The sequence below is a fragment of the Prionailurus viverrinus genome, chromosome D1, assembly GCF_022837055.1.
Source record: "Prionailurus viverrinus isolate Anna chromosome D1, UM_Priviv_1.0, whole genome shotgun sequence".
Lineage (NCBI taxonomy): Eukaryota > Metazoa > Chordata > Mammalia > Carnivora > Felidae > Prionailurus > Prionailurus viverrinus.
The window spans coordinates 68103990-68131100 of record NC_062570.1 but is presented as its reverse complement, the minus strand read 5'-3'; the positions used below and the strand labels follow the sequence as shown (position 1 = coordinate 68131100).

The following is a 27111-nucleotide window of genomic DNA, read 5'->3' as shown; positions in this document are numbered from 1 at the left end:
TTGGCCCTGCCTTGTAATGAGGCATTCCGTAGAAGTCTCTCTCTTTCCCCACAACACCCGTTGGGTGTCAGAGGAAGCTCTCCCAGATTTGCCTTTGCCACGATGAATAAAGTCATTGCGCAGAGGATTTAATGGTGTCAGACTTGAGACTGTCAGGGCTCCTTTCTTTTGATTAGCTCCAAGCTTTTTCTTGTCAGATTCCACTTCTTTCTCTTAGCAGTTCTGAGGATCCCTGGGAGAGAAAGCCTAATTGTGAGGGCTGCTGGCAAAAGACCTTTAGCTCATGTTCTAATGCACCTCCAGAAGCACGGAAGAGGGGAAATACCTTATGCAGAATACTTTATTTCCTTATTATTAGGACTCTTAGCATATCAAAGGGTGTTTTAAAAAGTCTGAGAATTTTCCTTTGGGAGCCCAAGAAGAGGCACACTGTCTTGACATTTTGAGGATAAGAAAAGCACCACGATGATGGGCTTAAAGTTCTCCTTTTTCTCCCAAATAAAACCCAAACACTGGGTCCATCTTACAGGAGAGAGAGGGGACCCACAGTGTAGCAGATTTGTCCAGTGTGGGAGTGAGGGTCGGCTGAGGCCTCCTGCCTCTACTTCCCACAAGCTCTCTGTGCTTCCCTGTGGCTGGGACTGGGCACAGAGGCTGGCCTTGAACCTCAGAGCTGGGTGTTGGAAGGGGAGGGAGGGGAGACACATATCCCGGGCTGTGGAGACAGCACAGGGTGTCAGTTCAGGGTTAAATCCCTCCCTGGTGGTGAAGCGAATCTGACCTCAGCAGTAGTACCCGGATGGCGGGCCTTGATGGAAACAGCCTGAGCTGCTCTGTCGAGGCCCAAGCGCGAGGCTCTTTAGTAGGAATAATGGTGACTTCTCACCAGCGGGAAGCCAGCAGGCAGGAGTTTCCTGAAAGCTGACAAGAAAAGTGCACATTTCTGGATATCCAGTTGCCTTTTCTTTTTAGCCCCAAATAAAACATGCAGCAAAGCATCTCAAGAGTAAAAGAAAATCTTTCTAAAAATCATTGAATTGTACATTTGAGGTGGGTGAATTTTGTGTTCTATAAATTACCCCCCAGTAAAGATGTGGGAAAAAATGAGTCAATGGAGTGGAAGGAAAGGAAATATCCTTTAAGAATTCTTATCTGGGATAGTGAGCAATGCCCCCTCCATTATTTAATGCTTAGCCTTCATGCTTCCAAAAGCTGACTTCACTGTGATTCTACATAGCAGCTTGACAGGCTGTCCCCATTTCACAGGAGAAGGGGATGGGGCTCGAGGGGCCAGGCTGACGGTCTTGTCCGAGAGAGTGAATAACAACCCCAGGACTGGGGAGAAGGGGGCCCCAGAACATACCGGGAGGAGGACCAGGAGACAGGTCAATCTGGGTCTGTCCCCTGGAGAGACCTTATACACAGGTTCTGGTGCCCACCGCAGGCAGTCACCTGGGACCCGGGCTTGCCTGTCTGTCCCACTTCCCGCTGCCTCCTCATCACTGCATTCTGGATCGTATCACCAAACACCCCAAGCTTTGGCTTTGAGCCTGGCCTGAGGGCGGAAACAGAAATAGCAGTGGCTATAGGACTGGCTGCAGGGCAGAAGCAAAGGCCCCCTCCTTACACGCCCTCAAAGCCTTCTGAACTCGGCCTGAAATAGGAATGAATGTATAGTAAAGTGAGTAAACCCACAAGAAACAAGAAGGCTCCCCTGCTTTCCTAGAGGTGCCCAAACTGAGGCACCAGAAGCAAAGCTGCCCCTTCCAAAGAGCACATGGCTGAACATGGGCCACGGGCCAGGGGTGCTAAGTGATGGGAGCTGAGTCCCGGGTGCCTCTCTCTGTCCGCTCGGCAGAGCTTGACCTGTACTGCCGCCCAGTCCTGAGGTGGGAGCCCCAAACCACTTTGGCCTCCAGCGGAAACTGTGCAGTGTGTCCCCTTCAATTGCTAGTTTAGGATTCATCCGAAAATCCGAGAGCCGAGATGGTCTTGGGTTCCTGCTCAGGGGACGTCTGGGCCAGAGCCTCTCCTGCAGCTTCTCCAAATTGCTAGCGGCCCCTCACTAACGTGCACAGCGGGAGGCAGCTAAATGGCTCCGCTTCAGAAGACAGGGGTGGCCAGGAATGGGGGCCTGGAGAGGACAGGCAGTCAGAAGCGGATGGGCTGGGCAGCATTACAATGTTTATTTCACGCCCAAACCCATTTTCTTGCCGCTCCATTGTGCGGAGCAAAAGCCGCGGGGCAGGCCCTCGTTTGGGCTGCTCACCGAAGCAGCCGCTCTCGAGCAGGTATCCTTCCTGTTTCCAGCATCAGGGGCTGCACGAGACACGAGAGCCTTGGCAGAGTCTCCAGATGTGCCCTCGTGCCTGGCGGGTGCACCCGTGCACGACCCTCAGAGCTGCGGCTTTTGTTGCTTTAATTGCTCAAAGCCTCGCAAGCTGCTTTCCTGCCCCACTTCCCTCCTGTCTCTGTGAATTAGCATAGAGGCTGTCAGGACATGTATCTGTAATTCTCCATTCTCATTAGTGGGCTGCACATGGGGCATATCTGAGACCATAAGGTGGCATTTCCCGATGCCCCAGGTGATCACTGGTAGAACTTTCTGGAAAACAGGTCATGCACAATGAGAACTGGGCATTCACATGGAGAAACAGATGAGCTGAGTGAAAGGTCTCTGGAAACCCATAATTCATATTCACAGGGGCCCCCTAGGAAGGGTTTGGAGCAAGTGATAGTCAAAACATACTCAACCAGCTAGGGCACAGGCACTAGCCATTTTGCATGAATGCTGGCCACAGCGTGGAGCAAGGTCCTGGGACTACTGGCCAGACCAGGCATACACCTGTGGTTGCTGGCTGGTGGAGAGACCTGGAACATTCCAAGAAAAGAGCCAGGGCGGCAGGGTAGCAAGGCCACCTGGAGGGACTCTGGGCAACAGCTTTTTACCAGCTCTGTGGAAGTATTTCAGTAGTTTAATGCTGCAGTGGACCACAGCAGACCAACTGAAAGTCTCCCAGGGCCTGAAGTTTCTACAATCTTCAAGCCATTGTGTCTTGCTCCCAACATGGAGGTTGGCTGGGGATACGTCCCCGGGCTGCAGTTTCCTCTTATCTATGATGGGGAGGGTAGGCCCTACATCACACAGCCTCTGTGATGGCCTGGCCTCACCACCTGGCAGGGGCAGGACAGTGGAACTGGGGTAAGGTGTACAGGGGCAAAGGGTTTGCAGTACACACCCTAGATTGGCATGCGGTTTCCTCTTCATTGGACCTCACATAATGCGCTTTGCCCCTCGGCACAGTACCTTTGGTGATGGTTAGTATGTTGGGCTTTGGCATACATGCTTGTAGGTTTATAAGCTATTTCCAAATGTTATGTATGGCCAATCCTGGCCTGTAAGACTTGCAGTTTCCTTTATGGTTCTTCCATACATCCTGCTGTCCCAGGCCTACTGAGGCCCCCAGCAGCTTGGGTTCTTCTTCTCCAGTTTCAGCTGTGGGTAGCCATCTGTCCAGAGGCCTTGAGCCCCACACTGTGCTCTCTCCCGCTTCTGCATCCTTGTTCCTGTTGGTCCTGCCCTTGGGGTTCCCTTCCACAGAGAGAGCTTGTGAATCTCACTTGTTCTTCATGTCTAACTCAAGCATCGCCTCCTCTAGGAAGCCTTCCTTGCACACCGCCCTTCCGTCTTCAGTGACCCAGTGGCTGAGCACTGATCACATTCTCTATACGTCTGGCTTTTCCCTAGACTTGCTGCTGCATGGGGATAGGCACCAAGTCTGAGAAGTCTTTATATTTCCAATGCCCAGCAATAGGCCTGGCGCAGCATAAACTTGCTTCAATATTTGTTGATTATCTGATAAGAAGAGTCGACGCCCTCTAGGGCAGAGCTGACAGTGACTCCCAAGGCCCGGCAATGAAAGAGGTGCAGCCTTTATCCCCTTGGGATCAAGCTGACTGACAGAAGTTCCCAGATGCTGGCCAAGGAGAGCATTCTTGGAATGAGCAGGATTGGTTGTTCCCTGGGCCCCAAGGTGGTGGTGGGGGCCTACAAAGGGAAAGGCAGGTTCCTCTAAGAGATGTCAAGGAGGAGTAAGTCAGCCCTTTTCCTCAGTGTCAAAAATGTCATGCTTTACACAGACCCATCAAATGTGCCTTTTCTCTTCAAAAGGTGCAGGGATTAGTGACCTTGAGTTGGTGGCAGGGATTTCTGTAGCAAGCACCTTAGAGACTGAGCCGGGGATGAGGTCAGGAGGAAGGCTGACAGCCACACGTCTACAGGAACTTTGGGGAAGGTTGGGGACACCTGACTCAGAGAGCTCAGGCTCTCTGAAGCTCTTGCGGTTTGGGTCAGACACTCCCCGAAGGCATCTTAGGTTAGTTTCCTGAAGACTCCGTCTTACCACCTCATTGTCCTCTGCACCAGGGTTTCTGTGACTTTGGAGTCTTCATGTGGTCTTTCCAATTCTGAGCTCTTCCAGGTGAGAGCAGAAAGAGGAAGAGGGAAGAAACCGACACAGCTTTCCCTCCCTCCTTCCTTATTTCTCTACTCCCCATGTTTTTGGGGGCAATTCCTCTGTGCACGGTCTGTCAGGTAATTCCCTGATATAAGAGATTTACCAGAGTCCTGGGACAGGGGTGAGGGTTGTCTACCAATGACCACATTCCTTGGAACTCCCCAAGAGGCTGCTAAGAGCATAGTCTCAAATGGCTTTGCATAAGTGAGCTAGGTAGGAAATTAACTGCACGCAAGTAGAATTTGCTTGCCCTTTACTGGCATCACACTCCTGCTTGCTGACACAAGACTCCAGTCCCCTTTCAATCCCCTCTGAGGATTTGGTGAGTCCCTGGTGGATAGGGGGCTTACTGACTCCTGACCTATTGCTACTGCCCCATTCATTCATTTTCCTGAAATTCATTGAGCATCTGTTAGAACAGGCACTGTTCTAAGCACTGGAGGCTCCTCAGAGAACGGAGCAAGTCCCTGACTTTGTGGAGCTCACATTTGAGTCAGGAAAGACAAACAACTAGCAAGACAAATAGAAAAAGTCCTGTAGTGGGTGTGGAGGAAACACTGAGATTGAATGTTTAGAAAAGGCTTTGCTGAGAAAATGACTTCTGAGTAAAGACGGAAAGGAAGTGAGGGGGGGTTAGTCGTAAGGGTATAGAAGGAAGTGCAAGAGCAAAGGCCCTGAGGTGAGATATGCTGAGTGAGTCTTGCGAGGGGCCGAGGGGCTGGTGTGGCTGGACTAGAGAAGACAGGGGAGCAGTGGTAGGGGGTGAGCTCTGGAGGCTCTCAGGTTTTGATCCCAGGGAGCCTTGTAGGGCCTTGTTAGTGTTAGTTGGGACTCAGTCTTTCATGCCGAGGAGATAGTTGGCCATTGGAGGGTACTGCGCAGAGAGGGCGTATAGCATGGTAGTGTTTCCCCCAGCCTGTGGGTCTGCTCATGCCCTGTAGGGGGCTCCCCTCCTGCCCATGCCACAGAGCTCATAGTGCAGGAAGGTGGGAGAATGTCTCCCTGCCTCTGAGTTACACGGGTGCCTATCGGGTCTTATGTGTGGCTGTCTGAGGAAATGGCCTATGTGTTCCCTGTCAGCCCCCTCTCCCTAGGACCCAGACAAGCACCAGCACTGGGCGAGGAATGAACTGGGATTACAGAGTTTGTGCTGTACTCAGAACCCTCTAAACTCTGGCTCTGCCACCAGGCTGAGTTCACTGTGCCCCACTGAGCCTCCGCCTTGAATGAGCTCCCCTTGGGGAGCTCTCAGCTTTCTGGATATATACTTCTTCTGAGTCACCCCTCAGTTGGTCAGGTGTGCCCAAGGAGGTCTAGACCCCAGTAGGAAATGTTATACTCCAGTATAGCCCAAGTCTGCTCCTAAGAGGAGCATTCTGGGCTGACAGACAGCCCTTGGTCTGGCCCATCACCAGATGTGTCCAGATGCCCCTGGACCCTGGTCCTAGCCTGGGCACCTCCCTGAAGCCTCCTTGCCCATCACAACACCATGTCAAAGATGTCCTCCTTTGCTGAGGACCATGTAGGACTGTTTTCTTACTGGAGAGATAAAGGAGTTGGGTCTAGGACCAGTTAAGGGCAGGCCACTTGTCAGTGGACATGGAAATGCTTCATCTGGGGCCTAGATAGTAACTACATCTTTCAGAGCTGGGGACCTCAGGGCAAGGCCATTTATCTCCCCCATCTGAACTCAAGAGGTGTTGTCAGAAAAGCACCCTAGTGGGGCCATGGGGCTTTGTGGTTCCTTAGTAGCTAACCTTTATGGAGCTAACATTTATCATGTGCCAGGCACTGTGCTAAGCTCCTTACATGGAACATCTCATTGAGTATGCACACGTGTCCTATGAAAAGGTCACTGTTATGATCAATGACACTTTCTGGATGAGGAAACTAAGGTGCAGGTAAGCTAAGTCTAACTGGTAAATGGTAGATCTGGAGTGTCCCCAGGATTCTGACACTACTCTTTTTTTTTTTTAATTTGAGAGCGAGAGTGGGCATAAGTGGGGGAGACAGGTGGTGGGGGGGAAGAGAGACAGAGAAACAGAAAGACAGAGAGAGAGGGGGAGAGAGAGAGAGAGAGAGAGAGAGAGAGAGAGAGAATCTTAAATAGGTTCCACACTCAGCATGGAGCCCAATTTTTAGAGGCTCGATCCTACGATCCTGGGATCATGACCTGAGCTGAAATCAAGAGTCAGACATTCAACCAACTGAGCCACCAGCAACCAGTACCCTTAACCAGTCTTTGGATGTCTGGTATAAGATGTAGAGCACACATTTTATTGAGGGACTAGATAGTTGAGAATTTTCGACTTTTTAGGCCACATGGGCTCTGTTGCATGCACTCAACTCTGCCCTCGTAGCTCTAAAGCAGCCGTAGATAATATGTAAGCACATGGATGAGACTGTGTTCCAACAAAGCATTATTTACAGAATAGGTGGTGTGTCAGCTTTGGTCCTCAGACTGTAGTTTGTCATTCATGATATAGAGGGAAGAAAGTGAGGTTTGGAGGGAGCCAGACCTTCTTCAATGCCCCTGACCAACTGGATGACCTTGGATTGGTCATTTCACCTTTTCATCTTTGGTTTCCTCATGTCGAATGAATAACTAACTCTACAGGCTACTGTTCAACAAACTTATTCTATCTTTCAAAAAGTTTTGGGGAGCCTGGGTGGCTCAGTCGGTTAAGTGGCCGACTTCGGCTCAGGTCATGATCTCACGGTCAGTGAGTTCAAGCCCCGTGTCAGGCTCTGTGCTGACAGCTCAGAGCCTGGAGCCTGTTTCAGATTCTGTGTCTCCCTCTCTCTGACCCTCCCCCATTCATGCTCTGTCTCTCTCTGTCTCAAAAATAAATAAACGTTAAAAAAATTTTTTTAAAGTTTCATTTATTTATATTTTGAGAGAGAGTGGTGGAGGGTTGGGGGGGGGGGGGGGGGGGTTAGGCGGAGAGACTCCCAAGCAGACTCTGCACTGTCAGCTCAGAGCCCGATGCAGGGCTTGAACTCACAAACCATGAGATCATGACCCTAGCTGAAACCAAGAGTCAGATGCTTAACCGACTGAGCCACTCAGGGGCCTCAACTAACTTATTTTAAAATGGTATATTGAGCCCCTCACAAGAGCTGTGTACCATGCTGGGGGCGCAGCAGGGAATAAGACAGATGTCAGCCTGCCCTCGTGGAGGGCACACCCATGAGCAAGACAGAGATCACCTTGGGTAAAGACATGGACCAGCACGGTGCTTGGCTCTGCCCAGGAATTCAACGAAGAGGACTTCTTGCTGCTGCCGTGCCCACCCCCCCCGGCTTATCATTCGAGACCCACTGCTCTCCAGTTCGTTGTGGTTTATACCCATGGCGAGCAAAAAGACAGGGGTGTGTGGTGGAACCGAGGACTTTAATATGTTTATAATACATTTTTATGCAATGCAGGTCTAATTGTGAATCATAATTTTTTCATTAACTGATCTCATTTTACTTGGTAATATCCATTTAGGTATGTGAGAGCAGTAAAACTCCATTTCTTTTAAATATCATATGATTCAGTTGGCTCACTGGTTTAGGTTTTTACTACCCCAGCATTCCACATGAACGAGTCTTACATCTTTTTAGGGATGGCGAGGACCTTGACGATCGATCATGTAAACCCTGTGCTTCCCTTCACTTATGCCTTGTAGGGGAGAGCAAGTGGGCCCTGAGTTCTGGCATGGAACTTGCAGTGGCCACCACAAGTACTAAAAACGCTTGCTCTGTCACAGAAATGCACACGCAGTTCGCATTTTACTCCTTATTAGATCCTAATCTGCTTTGGGTACCTGAGTTTCCTTCCGTGTCTTGAAGGAAAATTGGCATGCCACATTTGTCTTTGGAACGCATGTGTGTCCCGGCCCATTGCCACGTAGAAGGTGTATGGTGTAGCAGTTAGGGCCAACGCCTAGAGAGACAGACTTCTCAGGACTGACCCTCCACTACTTTGCCTCCTTGTGAGTGAATCAGGGCAAGTTTCTCATCCTCCCCAGGCCTCACTTTCATTACCTGTGAAGTCGAAACAATAATAGTTCCCACCACGCAGGGCGCGATGAGTTGATGTGGCAAAAACGTTCACAGCAGAGCCTGACTCATGGAAAGCACTCAGTGGGGACTAGCCATGATGGTTATCCCAGGAGATTCATGTACCTCCGGTTTGGGGTATGTCTGAGCTTTCCCGCCAAGAGGCGGTGATAGTAAGAACTGTGGTCTGCAGCTCTGAGCTCCTCAACCTCGAAGACTCTGCATTCTTAGACCTTCACCTGTGCCCAGCCTGTGCCTTTAAGTTATCCAACAGAGGTGTTTCATACACCTACTGGCTTCATACAGATGGCTGAGGGGGCATTGGCAAAAGTCCCAAGCCTGCCTGGATGGCTGAGGGGTCATTAGTAAGTATCCCAGGCCTACCTCTTCTGTCCCCAACCTACTTCTGCTTCCTTCTGGTCTCTGTCTCGTTTCCAGACTCCCAGCACCATCTCTCACTTACATCATGTTTATGAGCATGGAGGGCATCGTCCAGTGGGCTTGGCATCTCTCTCCGATTGCTCTGATATCTGACCTTGACTAAATGACCCTTAGAATAAATTCCCAAGTCTTGACCCACCAGCCTATGTTGTGGAAAGACCTACCTTTTGCCCCCATAAAAGAAAGATTTAAATGCCCTGCCAGGCTCCCCTTGCTATGTGTTACGCTGGTTACCAATTATTGTGTACTTTTTCTGAGACATATGCTGGCCGAAGTGCTGTATATACATTATTGTATGTAATCCTCTCAGATCCTGTGGGGACGGACATGGGTAGATATTAGTATGCCTGCATTACAAATGGGGCAGTCGAGGTACAGAGACACTGAGTGTTTGCTTGAGGCCATGTAGCCAGTGAATGGTGCAGCGGGAATTTCTTTGAATCCATATCTGTGTGAATCCAAAGCTTCTGCTCTTATAGGTAATAATGTCCTCTTCATTTTCTTAGAAAGTTCCAGGGAAACCATGAGCTCTCCTTATCCTAGTGTGGGGGCTGCCCCTACAAAGTCTACCAGGGGTCCAATGAGCAGTGCCAACATGCATGGGTGACTGGGGATTTTTTGGGCTGTCCTCTGTGCCAGTGATTCCCTATTTGGTAGGCACAGGCTGGAAGCAGCAGGAGGCAGTCTGGCTGGAGGTCCTTGGAGCCACATGAATGGGGCTTGGTGGGGCCAGGCAACTCATATCAGACCAGACAGTGGACAGGGAGGTGGGCTGGCAAGAACTGGAAAGGGGAGCAGAACCTCAGCTGGAGGGCCTGGGTGTGGGGCCAGCCCAGGACCAGCAGGGAGTGGGGGTGCAATCTTGGGAAAGAGAAGTGGAAACCCACTTTGAGGGCTAAGGCTAGAATCTCTGGTGGGGAGGCCGACTGGAAAGGAGGGAGTTCTCACTTGAAGCCATGGGGCATCTGGATCACATCCCTCAGCTTCTCGGTAGACCCTGTAGGATGTATTTCTGTATCCCTTGTGCCTAGTGGTTGTTGGATGAATGAATGGATGAATGGGTGGATAAATGAGTTTGGGGAAGCATGACGATTGCAGTCTGTCCTCCCCACAGCTCCCAAATACGGGGATAAGATTGTTGGATGCAAGGTGATGGTGAGGAAGGGAAAGGGGTTGTCATGGCATTTGCAGGGGTGCACTCTGACCCACTGTCTCCTTGTCCCTTCTTTCTCCAGAGGCTCCCGCCAAGCCCGAGGAGGCAGAGGCTGAGCCCTTCACAGACTCCTCTCTGTTTGCACACTGGGGCCAGGAGCTCAGCCCTGAAGGCCGGCGCATGGCCCTGAAGCAGTTCCAGTACTACGGCTACAACGCCTACCTCAGTGACCGTCTGCCCCTCGACCGGCCTCTGCCTGACCTCAGACCCAGTGGGTGAGCAGAGTCAGTGGCTGGGCCCTTTTTGACCTGCCTGTGGGGAGACGGGGTCACCACAGTGCTGGGGATAGAGTCAGGACAGGGCCTTGGGGCTCCTGGGTCCCTCTCCCGCAGGGTCTGTGCCCTCAGCCTCCATTGGCAACTCACTCTCCCCCTCCCTCAGCCTCAGTTTCTCCATCTGCTAAGCAGGGGAAGCTTCTTTCATGAGGCGTTGAGGATTAATAACCTAATTTACTCCCTATGGGCTTTAGAATCATCCAGTATTCTTGTTAATAAGTCATTTTAACCCAATTAGTTGCATTTTTATGAACAATTATTTTTTTCCTATAAATTAGTATTTTAAAGTCTATCCATCTTCCAGGGCTAACAAGTCATTATGCCTGACGCAGAAGTCCGTCTTGACTTCTCTCTTTGTCACAGAAGACGTTCCTTTAAGGTTCAGTTAGAGTTTTTATTACTCCTAATTATTAAAAGTGTGGGCACGTACCACAGCTGAGAAAATCTCATTAACTTTGTGAGCTCCCCCCCCATGCCTTCTTTTCCCCTCTTTCTCCTTATTTTTAAAATTTTCTTAAAGTTGCAAACCACAGTGAGCTTGTATCTGGGGTTTTAAGGAAAAATCTTGCTGCTGGGTTTGGAGGCTATGTTTTTCTAGGGAGGAAAGTTCAGTTCAGTTCCACAGACATTTATTGAACACCTACTGTGTACTGTATAATTGAGTATGGTTTTTCCCTGGCCCAAGGAGAACCTGATTGGGTTCTAGGGCTGAAAGAGCAGCTGAGGATCTACAAGGGGCTAGAAGAGTATATATTCACATAAAGGATAGTTACTGAGCACTTCTTATGTATCAGCATAGTCTAGGCCCAGGGATAGTGCAGTGAACAAAACAGACAGGAATCCTTGCCCTCACAGAGCTTGCATTTCTAGATGGGCAGGGACACATAATAAAACAGGGGTGCCTGGGTGGCTCTATGGGTTGAGCATCCAAGTCTTGATTTTGGCTCAGGTCATGATCTCGTGGTTGTGGGATTGAGCCCCAGCATGGATCCTACTTGAGAGTCTCTACCTTTGCCCCTCTCCCCTGTTTGTTCGTTCTCTCTCTCTCTCTTTCTCTCTCTCTCTCAAATAAAATAAAATAAAATAAATTTTTTTAAAGTAAAATATGTACATGGGGCACCTGGGTGGCGCAGTTGGTTAGGCGTCCGACTTCAGCCAGGTCACGATCTCGCGGTCCGTGAGTTCGAGCCCCGCGTCAGGCTCTGGGCTGATGGCTCAGAGCCTGGAGCCTGTTTCCGATTCTGTGTCTCCCTCTCTCTCTGCCCCTCCCCCGTTCATGCTCTGTCTCTCTCTGTCCCAAAAATAAATAAACGTTGAAAAAAAAATAAATAAAGTAAAATATGTACCATGTTAGATGGTAGCAAATGTCATGAAGAAATAGAAAGTTGAAGACAGAGATAGGGATTTCCTGGAATAGAAGGTGTTGAGTTTTTAGTGAGGTGGAGAGAAAGACTTCACTAACAAGGTGACATGTGAGCAAACATCCAGAAGAGATGAGGAAGCAAGCCATGCGGATACCTGGGCAAAAACTTTCTATGTAGAGCAAGTGCAAAGGTCCTGAGGTAGGAGAAGTGTGCTTGGCATGTTTGAAAAAGAAAAAAGAGGCCCATGTGGCTGGACCAGAGCAAGAATGAAGGCAGTAATTGGAGATGAGGGCAGAGGGGCAACAGGAAGCAGATCAAGTAGGTTAGTGGTTCTCAAGCTTGGCTACATATTCAACTCATAGGGAGCTTTAAAATAATCTTGATGGGGCACCTGGGTGGCTCAGTTGGTTAAGCATCTGACTTCGGCTCAGGTCATGATCTTGTAGTTTGTGAGTTTGAGCCCCACGTTGGGCTCTGTGCTGACAGCTCAGAGCCTGGAGCCTGCTTCGGATTCTGTGTCTCCCCCTCTCTCTGCCCCTCCCATGCTCATGCTCTGTCTCTCTCTCTCTGACTCTCAATAATAAATAAACGTTAAAATAAATAAATAAATAATCAATCTTGATGCCAGGGTCACACCCTAGACCAGTTAAAGAGTTTCCAGAAGTGACACTCTATCTGTATTGCTTAGAACTTCCATGTGATTCCAGTATACAGCCCAGGCTGAGAATTGCCAGGGAAGGGCTTTGCAGGCTGCTGCAAGGGGTGTACCTTTCACTCTGTGAGATGGGGATCCAAGGGCTTGAGCAGACTAGTAATATGCTCTAATTGTCATTTTTAAAGGCCCCTGTGGCTGCTGTGCTGAGAACAGACTGAAAGGGCCAGGGAGAAAGCAGGGAGTCCAGTTAGGAGGCTTCTGCATAGCCAGGTGAGACGCGATGGTGGCTTGGACCATGATGGCAGTGGGCAGGTGTTGGGATGGGGTTGGATTCTGGGAATATCCTGAAGGTGATTTTATCTCCACGCCACAAGGTCTCAGCCCTCCGGGAGTGCTGCAGGCACCGTGCCTGGGGCTGCGGAGAAGTAGGTCTGATGTGGGCAGAACCTAGACACTCTGGAAGAAGAGTCCTCAAGAGGAGTCGGGGCCCCAGGACTTCTGCAGGGGCCTTGGCCTTGATCTTGGCAGCACAGGAGCTACAGACTTTTTGCAGCCAGCTCTGATGCAAAACTCAGGCCTAGCTCAATGCACGTTTGTTCCACGTTAAAAAGGAAATCAGAAGGAAGCTAAGGAAGGAAAGGGTAGATCTTACAGACTGCAACATGACATAACAATTAACAATTAACGGTATTTACATAGGGCTCGACTTGTTGAGAATGCCCTTCCCTGTTGGACCACGCCAACCTGAAGTGGATGGAGGTAGGGAAGGAACTGGCATATTCTTCCCATTCAGGGTTGAGGAAACTGAGGAACAGTTTGCAAAACTCAGGCCTAGCTCAATGCACGTTTGTTCCACGTTAAAAAGGAAATCAGAAGGAAGCTAAGGAAGGAAAGGGTAGATCTTACAGACTGCAACATGACATAACAACATAACAATTAACGGTATTTACATAGGGCTCGACTTGTTGAGAATGCCCTTCCCTGTTGGACCACGCCAACCTGAAGTGGATGGAGGTAGGGAAGGAACTGGCATATTCTTCCCATTCAGGGTTGAGGAAACTGAGGAACAGAAAGTGTAATGAGTGTTATGTCTGAGGTCACACAGTTGGATAAGTAGTTGAGCCAAAACTGTGTATACAGATGCCAAATCCTGGTCTTTGATGGTAGCCCGCAGCTGTCTTGTTAAGAGCCAACCGATGCCGGAGCCCCTAACCCTTCATTGAGAGAGGTGCCCTGTTGCTGTTCCTTACTATTTCCATGGGAGAGAAACAGGAAGTTGGGGGGGGGGGATGGACAGAGGCCACATGGCCATCCCTTGCAAGCATGCTCTGGAAGAGGCACGTTTTGGGGGCCAGTCCAGCCTGGATTTCCGGACTTTGCTGAGAAAGGATCTTTGAAGGACTCCAGGTGGGCAGAATTCTGAGCCATTGGAAAGGAGCAATAGTCCCAATAGAAAGACCTTCCCTCTGCACAAAGCTACAGTTTATGGAGTTTCCACACCTCCCCTGTTGGGCACGGTGACTCTTTATAGAGGAAAAATGGAATCCCTGATAAAAGGTAGCGCTGAGCCTTCTGAGTGCGCCCCCAGCAGTCCTCTCTGCAGTGGCTTTAAGAATGCAGTTCCTCTTTATGCGTCTGCTTGGAGGGGCTCTATCAGAGCCCGTGCCAGACACACTCCAAAGACCCAAGAGCTGTTGGGGGACCACTCAAAACAAGGGTGTGCTTAGGTAAAAGTGCCCCTCTTTGTTAACTTCCCTAAAACCATTCCTGCCTTGTAACAAGGTCATCGCTTAGCTTATCCTGTTTAACTCCATTTGGAAACATTTGTTTCACTGTCTTTACTATCATCCTATTTCAAATTACATTGGCAAACATTTATATAGCTTGAGCCATGTTTGCAGGGATGCGTCTGGCACTTTTATTTATGTTAACTGTTTGACTCCTCACAGTAACCTTCTGGAGTAGGTACTTGTCCAGGAAGCACATGGTGTTCTTTGCTCTCCTGCTCACAATACTTCTGACACCAGATGTGTCGGGTTTTTCCACACCAGCTGATTCTGTGACACCAGCTGGAGGCCCTACAATTCCATCCCGTTCTGGCACTCTCTACCTCCGGTAGTCAGTCCTACAGGTTATGGGCTCAGTCCCATGACGCTGCCCTCACTTCAGAGGCCAATCACAAGTGTCAGGTTATCACCTGTGTCTCTGAATGACTGGCTATAAAGTGAGGTTCCCATGACCCATCCTTGAATTCAGGAACTTGCCTGCAATTACACAGAACTCAGGGAAATACTTACATGTAATGGTTGATTGTGAAGCATATAATACAGGATATGGATGAACTGTCTGATGAGGAGGTATATAAAGTGGGTCCTGGGAGGGTCCCCGGCACAGGAGCTTCTGTCCCTGTGGGCTTGGGGTGCGTCATCCTCCTGGAATGTGGATGTGTTCACCAACCTGGAAGCTCTCTGAAACCCATACTTTATGAGGCGTCATCATGCAGGCATGATCGATTATTAACTCATTTTCCAGCACATCTTCTCTCTTCAGAGGATTGTGTGGGGAGGTTAGACTGAAAGTTTCAAACTTCTAATTATGGTTTGGTCTTTCTGGTGACCAGCCCTCATTCGGGGCCCATCAAGAGTCACCTCATTAGATCAAAAGATGCTCCTATTGAAAAACCGTAAGAAACTCTTAAATACAGGGAATAAACTGAGGGTTGATGGGGGGGAGGGTGGGGATGAGGGGAAAATGGGTGATGGGCATTGAGGAGGGCACTTGTTGGGATGAGCACTGGGTGTTGTATGTAAGTGATGAACCACGGGAATGTACCCCAAAAACCAAGAGCACACTTTACAGATTGTATGTTAGCCAATTTGACAATAAATTATATTTAAAAAAAAAAAGATGCTCTTATCACCCAGGAAACTCCAAGGGATTTAGGAGCTCTGTCAGATACTACTTTCAGTCAGGAAATGACAAAGTGTTTAGGATCTCCATGTCAGGAACTGGGCTCAAAGACCAAATATCAGCAGAAACCAGGGGTAGAGACCAATATATATATTTCTTATTATTTGACAGTATTATTATTAGTTTCCATTTTACTTAAGAGGAAACTGAGGCATGAAGAGATAAAATCTGCTTGTGGTCACTAGTGACAGGGCTGGGGACCGAACCCAGGGTTTGTGTTTGTAACTGCCACCAGACTTACTGCCTTGAGGTGTCAACCTGTGACATTCTCTTGGGAGTGAGGACTGCTTTAAAGTATGTGGCACTGGGCTGATCAGTTCGTCTGAGTCAGGAAAGTCTTCTCTAAGTGTTGGAAAATCTGTTTTGGTGAGCATACAATCTATCATCAAGGTAGAGAACGATGCCATTGTTACAGGTAATGTTGGGATTGGAGGTAGGGTGGGTGGGGCAGCGGCAGCATCTGGAGAGGAAGCACCATGCTAGGGGACAGTCTCCAGAAGAATCAGGCCAGGTGGGTGTTGCTTCATTCTCAGTGCCTTTGTCCCCTCCTCCTGTTTGCCCGTGGGGACTTCTACCCCTGGAGGTGTGCTTGGATTTCACACTCTGCTCTTTGTCCTTCCTCTTGGGTTTGCTCTTCTAAGTCCTAACCCTGACGTTATGCTTGGCTTCATTCCTGGACCAGAAAGTGGGTGTTCCGAATCCTGCCCCACCCACTCTTCCATCATCTCTGGCTGGTCCCTTATTTTGTCTCCTTTCTTGGTGCTACAAGAGGTAATCTGACCCATTTTTCCATCTGGCTAAAAGGACCATACTATACTCAGTGCCTTATACACAGCAGAAGGAACAAAGTCCAGCCAGCGTGTTGCTAGGCTTTATTAATGTATTCATCCAACAAACGTTTATTGAGCTCCAAGTGTGTGCCAGGTACCCAGTAAAGCGTCAGACAGAAACTTCAAGGAGCTAACACTATAGCGGGAATCCAGATGGAAGGTGGTAGGAGAGCAGGACAGGTGATCAGAAAGCTTGCTGACCATCTCCTGGCCTCCCTGAAGAGGAGTCATTCCTACACGTTTGTAGTAAGTCAGGGGCTGGACTTGATGGCCCACGGAGGCCCTGTTCTTCTGTGTAGCAGGGAGGCAGGACCCAGAGAAGCATCTGCAAGGAGCTTCCCTTTAGGATCTGTGACGGCCCTCCCCTGGAAAAGGAAGGACATGGGAACCGGAAGTGTGGCAATTTTGTTAGTCTCATCTGGGCAGAGGAAGGACGATTTTCCTCTGGGCTCCAGGACAGTTGGCTTTGAGGGAAATCGAAATGCCATTCATTCTGTCTTCATTGTTGTAACAAGAGCAGAGTAGGCCCTTGGCCATCCAGGTAAGAAGACCCAGGAGAGACAGGGCCTTGGCATCCTCCTCTGGTGGTCCTCCTAGACCTCACCCCGTGAGGGTCCTTTGCTGGATCTGGGCAGGGCTATGCCTTCTTGCTTTCTGGGTTGGAGAGACACCCAGGCCTCAGGATTGAAGGGAAGAAAGGCTGCATCCCACCCAGGCTGGACTTTGCCCCATCCCTTACATCCCCAGGGGCAAGCTCCAAACGTTCCTCTGGCTTTCTCTGTATGCTCCTGCCCCACAGTGCTCACCCTCCTCCTCCTTGTCTGTAGGCTCCAAAATAACCTATAAGGGGCAAAAAGAGAGAAGGGAAAAAACAAGTCTTATTGGGGTGTGGACTACATAGGAATATGCATTTGTCAAAACTCATCAAGTTCACTTAAGATCTGTGAATTTTGCTGCATGTAGATAAAGTATCAATTTTTTTGGAAAATGAGGGTATAAGAAAGAGATCAGGGAAATCTTTGCCTGAGGGTTGGAGGGGATAGAGGTGGCATCTTTGGGGAGCCACTGAGAAGATGGGTTGTGATTGTGGGGAAGGAGGATCACGGGGGTTGGAGCCACTCGCCAGCTCAGGTCAGGAAAGTAAGGGCGGGCCCCCACCCCAGTGGCAGCGGGTCGAGCAGGTGGCATATGGGAGCCCATAGTTCCAAAACGATAGGGGCACATCTCATCCTTTTATGCAGGCAGTGGTTGTTATTTCTGAACAGGAGCCAGGAAAGTGTAAGGGATGAGTACCTGATCTGGTGGGCATGTGGATGTGGGCAAGAGAGGAGGAGCTCTGGGTGTCAAGCTTCAAGGCTTGAAGTTGCCACGGCAACCCTATGGCCTACCTCCAAGGTAGTTCAAGGCAGAGCCTCTGGCAGGTACTGCTTCTGGCCTCTTGCTGGTTGATCGTCAGAGACTCCTGAGTCTGTCAGTGATGATGTCACCCTTCTCTCCAATGTCCCCCTAGGTCTTAGTCCCTCCCTCTGAGGAATAGTGTGGACTGACTTTTGGGTTGACTGGTGGGCTCAAGCTTGAGGCCAAGGCATGAGGGGATGATTAAAGGGAGTTAAGACTATTTTCTGCAACCCCAGGAGGGAACAACTGGGACAGATAGGTACATGGGTGCATACACACACACACACACACACACACACACACACACACACACACATACACATAGCTCTAGTCCTGACCTGGAGAGGTCCTGTATGAACATCCAAGTAGAAAGAATCAGGATGGGATTATAACAGAGAGAGAATGCAGCATGGAGCCAGGGGGCTCAGTCCACCTAGGAGCAGTTAGCAAGGTGGCTGTGGGTGTTGCTGCTGTCACTGGGGTGTGGCCACAGGTTTGCATGTATGGATCGGAGGGCTGTAGGGTTCTCATGGAGCAAACTCTAGATACACACCTGAGATCTCTGGACTTTGGGGGCCAGCAGGCCTGGCTTCATGGGTGTGTGAAGTAAACAGAATAATGGTCTCCCAAAGACACCCATGTCCTAATCCCTGGAACCATTGACTATAGTGTGGCACATGGCAATGGAGAATTAAGGTTGCAGATGGAATTAAGGTTGTTCTCAGCTGATTTTAAAATAAAGAGATTATCTTGGCTTATCTGGATGGGCCCAGTGTAATCACAGGGCACTCAAAAGTGGAAGAGAGAGGCAGAAGAGTCAGAGCCAGGGGGATGACAGCGTGACAAGGACTCCACCAGCTGTTGCTGCCCTTGAAGATGGAAAAGAGCCATAAGCCAAGGCATGCAGGCAGCCTTTAGATACTGGAAAGGCAGGAAAACAGATTATCGCTGTGAGCCTCAAGAAAGGAACGCAGTCCTGTCAACACTGTGATGTTAGCCCTGTGAGACCCGCATCAGACTTCTGACCTCCAGAACTATAAGATAATAAATGCGTGTTGTTCTAAGCCACCTCATCTGTAGTGCTTTCTTCCAGCAGCAATATTCGCATTTAGGAAACTCCTGTGTGTGCCGCCTCTGCACAGGATCCCAAGAAGGCTGGAAAGGCTCTGTGCTTGGTTTAATGCTCTACCGTTACTGTGTTAAAATTCTGAATAACTTCTGAATACCACCAGCTTTTCTTTCTTCACTGGGCCCCCCATATTATGTAGCTGGTCCTGGGGGACAAGGGGGAGGGCTCTAGGGGGAGCAGCTGGGATCATATTTGCTACACCATGTGTGAGTTGCTACCCAGGGGCTGCTGATTTTCACCAAGAGCACCACTTGCCCCCTTCCTGGGTGCCAGGTGCTGTGCAAACTGCTTAACATGCATGTTCTAATTTAACTTGATCCTTACATCTCTAGGAGGTAATTACTATTATTTCTATTTTATTTAGGAGAATACGGAGTATTTGCAAAGGTAAGAAACGTATTGAAGTTCCCATGGGTGGTATGCGGCAGAACCAGTATTTTTACCTGGGTCTTGTGTCTTTAGGGCACTGCCTCAGCACCCTGGCCCTCCTCTGCCCCAGTGAGTTTTTCTAGTTTGGGATCTTAGCTCTATGGAGGTGACCCAGAGATCCTCCGTGAGGGCTGCCTCAGGACAAGGAGGGAACACCCTTAGTAATGATTCTGCTAGCACCCTGGAGATGTTAAGCACACACAGTTGGGGGGAAAATACTCTTTTACTAACGCACTCGGCGAAAACAGTTCCAATTCTTCGTGTTAGGCTCCTTATGGGCCAACAGTATCCTGTGGGCTATTCTTAAAGATAATATAATCTTGAGCTATATTAATAGAAATATACTGTCTTAAAAAGGGGAGGTGATAGTTTTGTCTGTTTTGCCACTCAGATCACAACTGCATAACTGGATTTTAAGGGATATAGAGAAAGAAGAGGATGTTCAGAGGAGAACAAGCCAAGAGAGGAAGTGGGTAACATGACAAACAGATGCAGTTTCTGCTTAGATTATAGAGTGCTGTTACAAGCTGGTTGACCTCCAGCAAGTTCTCCAGCCTCTCTATGCCTGAGTTTCCTATATGCAAGCTAGAGATAGTAATACAGAGGTTGAATGGAGAGCTCTCAGAACACTGCCTGACCCATAGTCGCTGCTATTTAATTTTTTGTTCCTTGTATCATCTGGGTCTTTGATCTGTAAAAGAGATGGCTTGGGGGACATGACCGTGACTTTAACTACCTGGAGTCCTGCCGTGTGGACAAGGAGCCACGGGGACCAGGCCATCAGCCCCAGCACTAGATGAGAGGAGGGCCAGGCAGATCACATAGAGGGATTTCACCCCAGCTCCAGAGTTCTGGGTATCAGAGGCCCAGGGCCAGCTTTGCTGGAGAGTAGAGATGCCCCATCTTCCTTTTCCTGACTTAAGGGGCTCACCTTCCCCTACCCCACGTTCTCCTTGCCATGGGCCTGACCTGTTTACCAACAGACTCACCACATGGAGACGCTCGGTCTTCTCCACCAGAGCCAGCCTGCTTGTTCTCTGGGCAGCTGTCCATGTAGCCCCCAGGAGTCTATTTTCCCTGGGTTTCCAGTAAGATGTTTTTAGGAACAAATGGTTTCCTGCTTCCTTTACAGGTGTTTACATTTCAAATGACTCTTTTCCCTCTTGTCCTACTTACAATCAACATTTGATATTAGCAGATCCTTTCTCGAAATTGTATAATCACCTGAAAAACATTTGTAGAAGTTCTCCCTCTGGACTAAAGCTGGACACTCTGATGATCACACCTCCTTGGTAGTTGACCTGTCCGTGGTTTCTGTGCCAAAATCTGCACCCTGACCAGATGGGTCTATTTCTCTTGCCTTGCAGACTGGTAAAGCTCTCAGTTCTCAGGTGTCTGCTGTCTCTTCCACAGCTGGGCCAGATGTGGTATCTTGCCAGGTCCCAGAAGCCTCTGGGTATCCCCACCCTGCCTGCCTCCATTTACCCCTTTGGCTTTTTGGAGGATGAGAGAAACTAGATAACAAACGGATGAAGTTTCTGCTTAGGTTATAGAGTGATGTTTGAAACTTGGGTTCCAAGGCCAGGTCTCTCGTTTACAAACTGGTTGACCTCCAGCAAGTTACCAGTTACTTGCCTTCCTTGTAAAAGAACACGTTTGTGTTGTTTTAAGGCCCCAAGTTTACAATGATTTTTTACAGCAACTCTGTTAGTGTTAGGAAACTCATACAGTCAGGGAGTAAATGTTTGACTCAGTGACTCCTATTCTGTCAGCTCATGGTATCATTCCCACCCACAGGGCTTTCATGGGTCTGAATTAATTCTACTCTTCATCATTCAAATATTTATTTATTTATTTGTTCATTGAGCCAGACGCTCAATAGTTTCTTCTCTGTGCTGACCATGGTGTGAGGCAGTAGGGATACCTGGTGAGTAAAGCAGGTGTGGCCTTACACTGATGCCGTTTAATTTTTTTTTTTTTAATTTTCTCTTAATTTTAAAGAGAGTGCATGAGCAGGGAAGAGGGGCTGTGTGTGTATGGGAGAGAAAGAGAGAGAGAGACTGAACCTTAAGCAGGCTGCACACTCAGCACAGAGCCCGACGTGGTACTCAATCCCATGACCTTAGGATCATGACCTGAGCCAAAATCAAGAGTCAGGAATTCAACCAAGTGAGCCATCCAGGTGCCCTGACCTTATATGGTTTATAGTCTAGCAGAGACACTGCTGTTTGTTAAACAATCACAGAAAAACACATTGCAATAGCAAATAAGTGGCATGCAAGAAAAGCGAAGGATGCTGGGAGAATCATGGGACATCCAATTCCAGCCCAGGAGTCATACTTGTTCTCTCTTTACTAGGTCTTGTATGCTCTCTCAGAGCAAGGAACTGAACTCACTCAGCAACCACAGAGGGGTGGGATTCTTTGTGGGTTGATGTTCACACATAGTCACGTAATCATACAATTCGAAGCCATGTGTTCAGGTATGGAAGAGGGCAGTATAGTTGAAGACATCATGGACGAGCTCAAGTCTGCATCCTCCTGGCTCATTGTTAGAGTTCTGTGTCTCTAGTGGTGACCGTCTGTGTCTCCAGCTCACTGACAGTGTCCTATTCCAACTCCATCATTCCCCCTGCCCCAGACTCCTGCCTTCTGCCTTCTTGGGGTATCTCACGTTCAACCTCCCCATGAGAAAGAGCTTGATAGGGTTGCTGGTCCTTCTTCAGGATTGCCAGATCTGGCTACACAGAGTCTTGAGTGAGGCTGCCCTGTATGCTGACAGCCAGGCTATTGGTAGCTATTTGGGGCTCAGGAATAGGTCTCTGGTCCCATCAGTTATGGGCCAAATGATGAAGCCACAGGACAGAAGACCCAGACACCCTTATACAAGGAGTCACTGGGATTGTTTATCCCAATGGGAACAATGCAACAGGAAGAATTTAGGCTTCGGGTGCCCAGCAGTGTTTATATTTGCCCCCATCATCCTACTAGATATACTACACCCGTTCATCTTTCATCAGAGCTGGCAGCCTAGAGTAACTTATGTTTTGTGCCCCCACCCCCAATCAAATATCTGGGTCATCACAACACCATTGTTTTGCCAGATGCATCTCTGGGTGAGAGTGAGAAGGAAGATACAGACCCTAGTTTAACAGGGATTATGAGTACAGGCTTTGGAGACAAATGAGGCCAGGTTTAAGCCCTGGAAAATAACTTACTGTCTTAGCCCTAGTTCCCTCATCTATAAATTGGGGATAGATATGTTTACCATATTGGATTGTAAGAAGGAATAAATGGGGGTGGGCAGGGGGAGAGTAAAAATATCCCTACATCTCTTAGCATGGTTTATGACAAATCATGAGCACTCAGAAAATGGAAATTATTACTATTATAATTTCCAAATATTCTACATGGGGTCCATGGGCAGTGGGGGTGGCAAGCTCCATGCAGTCTCTTAGCTACAGAGGTCATGGAGATATAGATGCCAGAGAGAGTAAAAGTCTTGACTGTCCTCATGCTCAGTGAGAATCCCTACATTGACCTATCTTTAGGTTTCATTAAGTCCAGCAGACTGGACGCTGGCAAGCCTGGGAGACTATCTAATCTGGAAACGTCTAGAAGATGCCAACAGTGTACCCAAGTAAGGCCAGAGGAGGATCAAGCAATTCCTGTGGGTGCAGGTGGGAGGGGGGAAACTGGGGCGAGGACACTGATGGCCTCAAAGGGCCAAGAAGGCAGTGTCCCAAGGTTTATGTTCTAGGCGGTTAATGGTATCTCTGAACCCTCGTGTGCTGACCATGGCTGCAGGGAGGGCTGCTTGGGAGAATCCTGGGAAGGAAGAGGGGCTGGGGAACCCTTGGGTACTTAGGTGTGTCATCTTCTCACTGCTTGGTCCAAGAAGGTCCCTTCCCCACTCCCAGAACCCTAGCATGGTGGACCTGGTTACCCCTTGCACTGGCAGCAGCATCAGCAAACATTTGACTTTGACCTTTATTCTGGAAGAAGTCTACCCACTCTCTCACCCTCGGTCAAGCAGCCTCTTTGAATTATCACCAGATGGACTGGGAGCTTGAAGGTTTGCCGAGGTCATAGGGAGGGGAGAATCTACTGACGCCACATGTAGGCAGAAAATCCACTGATGCCACATACAGGCATCTGGCTGCTGTCCTGGGCAGCGCCAGGCCGCCAGGAGCCTAGGTTGGCCCTGTTTACTTGACCACTGTCCCTCACAGGCAACAGTGGCACTGAAGCTCTTGATATAAATGTGCCTTATGAGCAGCTCACAACAGTCTCAGGGAGCTCGGCCGAGAGGCCCTTACTTAGCTGTTCCCACCCCGCATCGCCTTCTGTGTGCAGAGATCGATAAAGTTGAGTTTATCATGACCATCAATTCCGGCTTATTAGACAGCCCTAGTACTCGCTCTCAGAAATGCTTTGTTTTTATCTCTAGTGGAAAATGGCTCGACTTTGAACAAGAATAAAAGTAAAAAGGGAACTTTTATGGCTTAATTTTATGGAGAATATGCCTCTTCTCAAAATGAGTAAGGAGCAGGTCTCGTACAGTCAGGCTTTCTCCAGAAGCATCAGGAGAGAGAGGCCGGTTAGGCCTGTGTGGCTCCTCTGACTCTCATGTCCTCTGGTCCTTCTCTGGGGAGGTGAGCGGGGGAAGAGGCAGACACCCACAGCAGGTGGGGAGCAGGCTCTGGGGGGCAGAGGGTGTGAGGGCCAGACCCTGGAGGATAGAAGTGCTGGGCTGGGGTCTGGAACAATTCTCTTCCACAGCAGTTCTTGAATGTGTATTCCTTTTGAAAGCCTTGGGCTGCCCTGGGCAGGCAGGCTTCTGTCCTGTATTCGGCAGTGATGATGGTGAGTGTGACCGGCAGGTATGTGGACCTCTTGCCTAGCGTGCTCTTCTGCCTCCTTCTTTATGCCTCCTTCTCCAGCAATGCGAGTTCTGCTTCAGTGTCGAGATGACAATAGGAATCATGACTGTGTGCCGGTGTCTGTGTGTTGGGCACTTTGAAAGGGCAGCGTCAGTGTATTCGGCAGATGCTGAGTGCCTGCTGCGGGCCAGGCACTGTGCTGGGCAGTGGGAGCACAGTCGTGAGTGAGCAAGCTCTGTTCCTGCCCCCAGGAAGGTTAGGGACACTGTCGTCTACTCATCGGGCAACCTCCTGTCCCGCCTTGCTTGGGACTTTCAGGGCTGAAACTGGGAAAATCCTGGGCAAACCGGGACATTTGGCCACCTTGTGTCATCAAGATAGCAGTAAGAGGATGTTTCTTGTGGCATTTAGTGTTGGCCAAATCCAGGTGCTGGATGGGAGGGCGGGGAGGTTTGCAAACTCTTTCCTCAACGAGGTGTCTTCTTTTCACCACATGGGAGGTAGAAGATGCCGAATTTTATAGAGAAAGACACCTAGGTGATCTTTTCTTCTGCCACCCTCATTCTAGGATGGGACATACAGAGAAGTGAAGTGGCCCACCCATGGTCACATGGCAGCTTGGGGCGGAGCTCAGCCTGGGTGGCTTCATCCACCCTCTAACACTCTTTCCCTAAAAACAGGCCCATCTTGTCTTTCTTTTCTTTTCTTTTTTTAATTTTTTTAACACTTTTTATTTATTTTTGAGAGAGACAGAGAGAGACAGAGACAGAGACAGAGCAGGAGTGGGTGAAGGGCAGAGAAAGAGGGAGACACAGAATCTGAAACAGGCTCCAGGCTCTGAGCTGTCAGCCCAGAGCCCGACGCGGGGCTCGAACTCACAGACTGTGAGATCATGACCTGAGCTGAAGCTGGATGTTTCACTGACTGAGCCACCCAGGTGCCCCTCACCTTGTCTTTCTTATCCTGCCCACCCTTCCCCCCTGTCTGCTCAGCCACATCCATATTTGGGGTTAGGTTCAAATAAACTGAAGTGTAAGGGAGCTTGCCTCCAGGTGTAGAGAGAGAGGCCAGGGCAAGGCAGCTGTTGCTGGAGGGACCCTGAGCAGCTCCCAAGAGAGAAAAGGAGGAAGGATTTAAGGAGATCAGGACGTTTGGCCTGGAGGGATCACTTAATTACAGTACAAAGAAACTTAGAACTGCTGGAGACAGAATGTGAGGAACTGGGGCCATAAGTTTGGGGGAGGAAGGACCCCGCTGGTGGAGAGAGGCCCTGACTCTCTGACCCAGGGAGGAGGTTTGCAGAAAAAAAGGAACCTGCCGGGGTCAGTGGCATGCATATAAAATGTCGGCCTTCTATAAAATAAACAGCCCTGTTAGCTCTGTTTAATTCCAAAAACCTACTGTGTGGGCAGACTCTGGTTTAAGGGTAGAAGATAGCTCAGCAGCAAAATACAGCCCTGGTTCTTGGGGGGCTTGGTTATAGTGGGGGAGGCAGACAATAAACACACACCATTATGATGTATTGCACTAGGTGTTCCATTCAGAAGGGCCTGGGTAGAAAAACCTTATGTTCAAAGGAGTCTTTCACGTGGAAATGGTGATCAGAGTTTAGCTTGTAAAAGAAAACATTTCCATTCTGCTTACGGAAAGGCCATCAGGAGTTGACCCATAGCCCTGGGGGTTCAAACCGTCTAGTGGGCCTGGCCGATACTGGGAGAAATTCAACTTGGTCTCCTTGGGAGGGGGTAAATGGGGAAGGGAAGAAGGGAAGGGAGTAGAGGGTTGTTAACCCGCGGCTCAGGAAAACCCCTACGAACCACCTGGATCTCTGGTTAGTGGGGCTCTGAGGAACCCTCTGGAGAAGTGCTACCAGACACAGGGTCACAGTCTGCACGGCTGGTGGGGTTAGTGGGAAGGACTGCCAACATGTACCATTGTACCCACCTTATTGGGAGCTGTGCACTGCACTTCATAAAAAACCAATGATACAAAGTCACATGCCAGCAGTTTGGCCATGTATTGTATTATTTTTTAAATGCAGTCAGTGAGTGGGTTGTATCTTGATACTTTTGTCAGTTTTCATGCCTATGGAAAGGTCAGCTGCTGGTCTTGATAGATATAAATAGGCTCTAGCCAGGGACGCCTGGGTGGCTCAGTCGGTCGAGCATCCAACTCTTGGTTTCAGCTCTGGTCGTGATCTCGCGGTTGTGAGATCGAGCGCCGCGTTGGACTCTGTGCTGGGTATGGAGCCTGCTTTGGATTCTCTCTCTCCCTCTTTCTCTGCCCCTCCCCCACACGCATGCGTGTACCCTCCTTCTCTCTCTCTCAAAGTAAATAAATAAACACTGAAAAAAAAAAAGAGCACTAGCTAGAGGAATGGACTTTTGGCCACAAACTTTCTGATGGCTGTTCGAAAAATCATTTTCACAACAAGAAAAAATTTTTTTGGAAAGGGTCTTGATGAGCTTAAGGAGGCCTTCCAGTCTTTGTCCTTCATTAAAGTCCCTCCCTCTACCTCCCCACCCCCTTCATCCCTTCACTGCACTTCCATGAGCCAGTTGCTTTTCTCCGGTCACAGCACTATTCCCTCAGCCCCACCAGGCCTTTGCACGACTTGCTTTTTCATACCATTTAAGAGTGTAACTAAATCTGTCCTCCTCCCAGAGCCCTCTTCTGAAGACTCCTTCTGGAACAGCTGCCAAGGCATCACGCTGTCCTCTTACCCTGCTTTACTTTTCATCTCAGTACTTATATGAAATTATATCATTTGTTTGCTTCCATGTTGACCTGTTTCCCCTGTCAAAGTGTAAGTGCCGTGAGGACAGGTACTTTGTCCTTGTCCTGCTGTGCCCTTATTGTCTACAAGAGTACCTGCTTCATGGAAGAAGCTCAATAAATATTTATTCCATTAAATACAAGAATGAATGCCTTCTACGATGCAAGTCTGTTAACCTGGTGGTT

General features: G+C 49.2%; 1 protein-coding gene across 6 annotated transcripts in view; it reads left to right on the top strand.

The window, feature by feature from the left end:
* The window catches only part of GALNT18 (polypeptide N-acetylgalactosaminyltransferase 18), a 354140-nt gene that overhangs the window by 165677 nt on the left and 161352 nt on the right, over nucleotides 1-27111 (top strand). For all 6 annotated transcript variants that reach the window (XR_007144870.1, XR_007144869.1, XM_047823538.1 and 3 more), the window contains one exon: nucleotides 10241-10433. Coding sequence is in view for 4 of the 6 variants with exons in the window: in XM_047823538.1 (XP_047679494.1) it covers nucleotides 10241-10433 (193 nt within the window). In the remaining 2 variants the exon portion in view is untranslated. The remainder of the gene's footprint in view (nucleotides 1-10240; nucleotides 10434-27111) is intronic.